We start from the raw sequence: 6,687 nt of genomic DNA on the forward strand, positions 1-6,687 counted from the left end.
CTCGCTGAAGCCCCGCCCCCGCCCGCGAGCTCCCTACGGCCCGCCCCGCCCATGAGCTCGCCGCGGCCCCGCCCTCTCCCTCCAGCTCTCTGAGGCCCCGCCCCCGCCCGCGAGCTCGCCGCGGCCCGCCCCCGCCCCGCCCCCGCCCGCGAGCTCCCTACGGCCCCGCCCCCGCGGCCCGCCCCGCCCCTCGCGGCCCGCCGCTCCGTGAGTCCCACCGGCGGAGCTGGCCCGGGGCGCTGTGCCCTCGCTCGGCTTCTCTCCGCCCCCCGCGCTGGCCGCGGGCTGCGCTGGGTCGCGGCGGGCCCCGCAGGCGGCCATGGCGGCGGGCGCCGGGGCCAGGCCGGCGCCGCGCTGGGTGAAGGCGCTGGGCGAGCCGCTGAGCGCCGCGCAGCTGCGGCGGCTGGAGGAGCACCGCTACACGGCGGTGGGAGAGTCGCTGTTCGAGCCGCCGCTGCAGCTTTACTGGACCTGGCTGCTCCAGTGGATCCCGCTCTGGATGGCCCCCAACACCATCACCCTCATCGGCCTCGCCATCAACCTGGTCACCACCCTAGTGCTCATCTTTTACTGCCCTACGGTCACGGAGGAGGTAGGTAGGGCTGGCCGCCCACCGGTGTTCCCTCGGAACCCTTGGGGCCTCCTTCCGCGTCCTCCCCACTATAGGCGTCGGGGACGAGGGGAGACCCTTTGTTGGCCGAGCATCCTCCGGGTCTCCGAGGGAGGCGCGGACACGGCCAGACCTCTGTCCCGTGGCGCTGTCACGTTTAGCCTCCCCGGGGCTCCTGGAGACTGTGGGGCCGCTACCCCAATCTCGTGACCGCGCTGAGCTTCCCTGGAGGGGGCTGTCAAGGTCACTGCCCCAGACCTGTGCCTGCCCACTTCGTCCCCGGGGCCATGGGCCGACTGGAAGGTTGACTGTAGGGACCAGCAGCCTGTACTTTGTACATTGGGGGATTAAACACCCGCATCTCCATTCTGTCAGGACTTGTGGATGGGTTGGGTAAGCCCAAGATGCCCTTTGGTACTTCGTAATCTTCTGTTTCTCAAAGGTGGTGCCTGAAATTACCCGTAGCATAACTGATCAAAGATAAGTTACTTCTGGACGTTAACTTCCTCGTTGGTTCATTGACTTTTTCATGAAAAACAAACAAGATATAGGTGATTGTCCTCACAGTTATCCAGACTTAGAGATTATAAAAGCCAACCCATTTTATTAGTTGTAATTATATCTAACCCATGTGTAAAGTAAGAATAGTAAGTAATGTGGGCTTTGGACGGTGGTGGTAAGAAGTGGTTCGCTGGGCTGAGTGTCGAGGGCACAATAGCACGGCGAAAGTGCCTTGATACGCTCTAGGGGGTGCATATTGCATGCAGATTCTGCGCCATTACTTTCTTTAATCTCCCTCCATAATTACATGTAAACATAGATCGTGCCCAAAAGTGAGGGTTGAAGTTACAGTAACAGGAACCGGAGTACAAGAGAAATAGTTCATGCTCTGCATCCGTGCACATACTTTTTTAAAGGGCTTAGTGGAGGCTGCAGTTTTAACACATCTTGCCTGCTAGTGACTGACTGTGTTCTCCTTTCTTCCTTAGCAGACATTCCATTGTTACTTGTTTTCATGTAATTTGAAAAGGACTAAGCTGTTTGGGGTTTGGGATTCTGGTCATTCCGGAACCCCCCAGAAAGCACCGTATCATGATGAAGGATGGCAGGCTTGCAAGTGAAGGACTTGGCTTCCCATCAGCCTCCGCCCCGGCAGACCTATCAGGTCTGTTTTCCCATGTTGAAAATAGAAATAATGCCTGCCGGGCCAATTTCACAAAGGTGGCAGTGAGGACCGGATGATGCATGCAGATAAATGTAGGCCACTGCACTTTACTCAGCAAATTAAAACGATCCCTCAACATACTAAAAATGCACTGTTGGTAAAACAGTATCGTGAAGCATGGGTAGTGAAATTTGGCTTTGAATTGGGCGTTGATTTGGCTGACAGTCTTGGATGTTTCTGGTATCGGTCAACTAAGCCATGAACTTTGATGTTATTTACCGTCCATTTGCTGAGCACTTAGAAGAATGGACAAAGAAGTCTGAGGGCTTTTGTGTAGGGTTGAAGGGGGGCGGGCTATGGATGAGATAAGTTTGTGATTAACTTATAGGCCCAGACTCATTTTTAAAATGGCCCAGGTAAGAGAGCTAAGGGGTGAATGAGAGATAAATTATGAGAGATTGTGAAGTGCATGCCATCCAATCCTGCATTTGCCTCTGAGTGGCCAAAGTAAGAGGAGGAAGAGCATTGCAGGAGCCACATTGTTTTTTAATTAAGATGCAAATAATAAAGTGTTTTAACCATAGTTTCGGGCTGGAGAGATGGCTCAGAGGTTAAGAGCACTGGCTGCTCTTCCAGAGGACCTGAGTTCAATTCCCAGCACCCACATGGCAGCTCCCAACCATCTGTAATGAGATCTGGTGCCCTCTTCTGGCCTGCAGGGATACATGCAAACAGAACACTATATACAATAAATAAATAAATCTTAAAACAACAACAACAACATAGTTTCTGGATATTTTTGCTGTAATAAATGACCCAGCTCGATAAAATTCAGACCCACGTTGGTCCGACTGGGAAGTATAGATCCTTTTTGTTGCCTGTGTGGCATGGAGGAAAACACGGGCATTTTATATGACGCCAGTGTGTGAAGGGCCTTCACATTGGTTGCGGTTTTTATCTTTACCCACCTGAAGAGACCAATGAGTTTTCCCTTCCCACCGTCTCGGAATTCCTTCCTGCCAGCCTGAAGTCACTGGTATATATTTTCATAAGAGAAAATTGAGGTCGACAAAGATTAAATGACCTAGCTTGGAAATTTCTGTTTCTTAGACTTGAAGATTCATAGTGCTTTTTCACATGCTGTTCACATGCTGCACTGGGGCCTTGACATGTTAGGCAAGAAAGCTCTGCCGCTGAGCAGCATTTTTTAAGTTTTTTTTTTTTTCCCCAATTTTGAGATAGGGCTCACTTAGCTGCTCAGGCCGACCTGGAGCTCAGTAGCCATGCACTTATTTCTAGGACGTGGTTGGGAGTGAAGGAAGATGGTTGAAAAGACTGTGATTGACAGTAAGTTTCCGTAATGGTTCTCCATTATAGAGTGGTACTTTACAGACAATCCTTTCCATCCTTTCTGCTCAGGGATCTTCCTGTACTCTAGCTGAACAATTTGCCACAGCAGGAATCTTCCTTTTCATTCCCCTTCCTTCTTCACGTATCCAGTTACCTGTCTTTCAGTGCTCAATTTTAACACCATCTCCCCTAACACTACCACCCCGTGGGCTTGTTTCTGCCTTCTGAGTCAAATCAGTTGCTTCGTCCTTTGAACTCCCACAATAACGAGGGTTGTGTACAGCCCGTTTACTGCATACCAGGCACTTTTGTTATTACCGGAATTTTCCCAGGGGCCTGCCCTGAGAAGATTTCTCCCAGAGTCCTGGGGAAGACGCTGTGCCCAGCATGGGATCATCTGAGGGAAAAGAATCTATGTACACCGTGCTCTTCCGTCCGCCCGTCCATTTTATTTCTCTAAGACAAAATTGTATCTACACAGTTTCAGTTCCAATCTGACACTCAGTTCCTCTCTGTCCTTTCTCTTCCTGTCCTCTCATAGCCTAACTAAGCTCTTATCTTTGTCCTCCGTTCCTCCGTCTTCCATCTTTCCTTCCTCTCCTGCTCTCTTGACCTGATTCAGTCACCTACCATCTGCAAAAACTTTTCCTTTGAGGCTTTCTACTCAGACCGATCCACTCTCACCCCAACCCAGAGTCAGGAATTCTCCCCAATCTTCACTCCACCTGGTTATACAGACCCCCTTTTGTCCTGAGTCAGTAGCTCTGCATTGCTCCTAGGCCTGTGAGAGAAAGGGATGGTCTGAGCTTCATGTGCACAAGAAATAAAGCTGTGCATTTACACGTCCTCCTGTCTCTGTAGGGGTGTTACCTAGTACAGATCAGCAGTAGGTCTGAGGCGCTCATACTATTTGCTTTTATGGCCTAGGACTTACGGGCACACAAGAAATTGATAGTAAGAAACAGCTGATATATTAAAAGCCAAATAATGTCAAATATTCCTTGATATTTGACTTCTCCTCTAGAAAGATTCCTTGATCCTTCTAGGTATAGCTTTGTTGTATACAGCTGAATCTCTGTTTCATGTCCTTGCGGCCTGGAGCATGTTATGTTCTCATTGAGTCCTGTCAGCACTGTCTCATGAAGAAGACAGTGGATATCCCCACTTCATAGATGTGGGAAGTGAAGAGACATTGTCTCCTCGGATTAAGTAAGTGGGAACTAGGATTCCACACTAGAAAAAAGCCATGCTTCTGCTGCTGCCGGCCTCTGTAGTGCTCCAGGAGAAAGTCTCCATTTCTTGTTGTTGTTAACATGTCGTCCTATTGAGCAGGACAGCCTGTCAGAGTTCAGTTCAGAGCACAGTGTCTTGCCATAGTGTTTGCTAAGTGAGTGCACAGTGAAACAGTGTCTGTCATCTTGAGAGATGATGTTCTTGAACTCTCACTCCGTTTTAGCTGTTTCTGTTGTTTGGTCTGAGAGTAAGCAAATGTTAGGGTGAATGTGTGGAACCCTTCCCCTCCCCTTGACAAAGCATTTACCACTCTTGAGTATATAGTCCTTGGGCTCCAGTCCTTGGCTGTCTCTTCCTAAAGTAACGTCATAGTTTCTTAGAACATAAACAAGGCCTGCAGCCTACTTAATGCAGTTCCTAAGTATGTGTGTGTGATAACTTGGAGGTGCAAAGCTAGCTTCAGCCTTCTAGGATTACCAGAATCAAACATCCTTGCTTCTGGCCACTGAGATACCAGTATTCAGGAGAATGAGCACTGGTAGAAAGGAGTCAGGTTTATGCACAGCCGGCCCTGAAGGACCTGGAAGAGCTGGTTCTTTGAAGCTCTGTTTTCCCTGTTGGGGCATTTCTGTGGGTGAGAAGGAGGCAGTGAGGCAGGGCTTTAGGCAGAGTCTTGTTCTCCAGAGCAGTGTGGTGGACTCGTACCTTCCCTTGGGAAGAGTGCTGTAAACGCCATCTGGGTTCTGGAACTCTAAAGAAAGAGTTACTGGTTAACATGGGGCTTCTTTTTAGCCAGAGGTGCAGAAGGTCAGAGAGGGTGGGAGCCCCAGCTGCAGTGGCCTTCCCTTATTTATTTAACTTTGATTATTTTGTGAGCATTGGTGAGAAGGTGTCAGACCCCAGAACTGGGGTTACAGACAGTTTGAGCTGCCATGTGGGTGCTGGGAATTGAACCTGGGTCCTCTGGAAGAGCAGCTGGTGCTCTTAACCACTAAGCCATCTCTCCAGCCCTACAGTTGCATTCTCTACTACAAAATATTTCCATGTCCTTTTTTTTTCCTTTTGCCTAATATACGTTGTAGTGTAATTCTCTGTTACTCACTTGCTTTCATCTTTTCCCCTGCCTTCTTCACCTGGGCATTTACACTCGTGTTCGTGTCTCTTTCAAGGGCACACCTACAGCAGACTGGGACTGAGCTTGAGGCCAGATTGAAGGGTATCCACTGGTACTTCTCTTACTTACGATGTTAAAACATGACTATGCCTGAGGGAGCCATAACGGCTTTAAACCTGGTTGTAAGTAACGGGCATTATAACTACCTTTGCTCTATAGAGCATTCTTTGTTGTGGGGAATGACAGAAAGGAAGAGCAGTAACCTTTGCACAGATTCCCACTCAGATTTCTCCAAGTAAGTTCAATTCTGAGTTCTGTATTTCCTTTTAATTAACTTTTTTTTTTTTTTTAAACAAGCTAAATACTTCGTCAAGCGTCATTTATTGTCAGGAGTCTTGGCGCGGCCTCTCTTATTAAAAGAAAATATTGCCTCCCATTTGCCAGAAGGTAAAAGTTCGAGAAGCAGGGAAGAGGCTGGGATGGCCACACCATGGCCTCAGAACTTACGAGGAACTTTCTGGCACCTGGGAGCAGATGTTTTCATAATAGTGCGGCGCCTCCTTGCCTCACCCTCCTTCCAGATGTGCCCAGAAGAAGCTTTCGGAACACGGCTTCCCCTGTGAGTTGTTCCCGTGGCTTCGGTGACTGTGCTGTAGTTCATTTCTCAGGAATAAACTGCTCCTCCTGTGAAAGTCCATGTCAAGTGTTGATGAAACATGAAATTGTGACATACATGAAGACATATATGAAAACTCCTCTCCTGTTTCGCTAGACTGGGGCATAGTCTCTGACCTCTTTCATTTGAAGTTCAGGAACAGAACAGATTATTGGGGCACCTAGGACATTTGATACTGATGACAGGTTTGGGATGGGAGTTGGCTTCACATTCTCCTCTCTTCAGTTCCCCTTAGCATTTAAATGAGAACTCCACTAAGTGCCAAAGGAAAAAGAATCTAGAACTGTCCAAAACAAAGAGAAAAAGAAAGGCCACCTTTCAGAGGACTTCTCAGCCCACAAGAAAACCCTTTGGTCCTGGATGGCTGGGCTGCGTGTGTTTGTGAGTGACAGTGCGTCCCTTTGCCCTGCTTATAGCTGCCAAATGTCACAGAAACTGCTGGTGTGTTGGCCGAGCTGAAGCCAGGGGTCCAGGGTGAACCAGTGAGGTCCAGGGTGAACCAGTGAGGTCCAGGGTGAACCAGTGAGGTCCAGGGACCA

At 49.2% G+C, this 6,687-nt stretch overlaps 1 protein-coding gene across 1 annotated transcript in view; it reads left to right on the plus strand.

Moving 5' to 3' along the window:
* Positions 1 to 212: 212 nt before the first annotated feature.
* The window catches only part of Chpt1 (choline phosphotransferase 1), a 34,289-nt gene continuing 27,814 nt past the window's right edge, over positions 213 to 6,687 (plus strand). Inside the window, exon 1 of the mRNA XM_028880325.1 lies at positions 213 to 592. Within this exon, the coding sequence (XP_028736158.1) occupies positions 320 to 592 (273 nt within the window). The 5' untranslated portion in view covers positions 213 to 319. The remainder of the gene's footprint in view (positions 593 to 6,687) is intronic.

The sequence above is a fragment of the Peromyscus leucopus genome, chromosome 18, assembly GCF_004664715.2.
Source record: "Peromyscus leucopus breed LL Stock chromosome 18, UCI_PerLeu_2.1, whole genome shotgun sequence".
Classification (NCBI taxonomy): Eukaryota; Metazoa; Chordata; class Mammalia; order Rodentia; family Cricetidae; genus Peromyscus; species Peromyscus leucopus.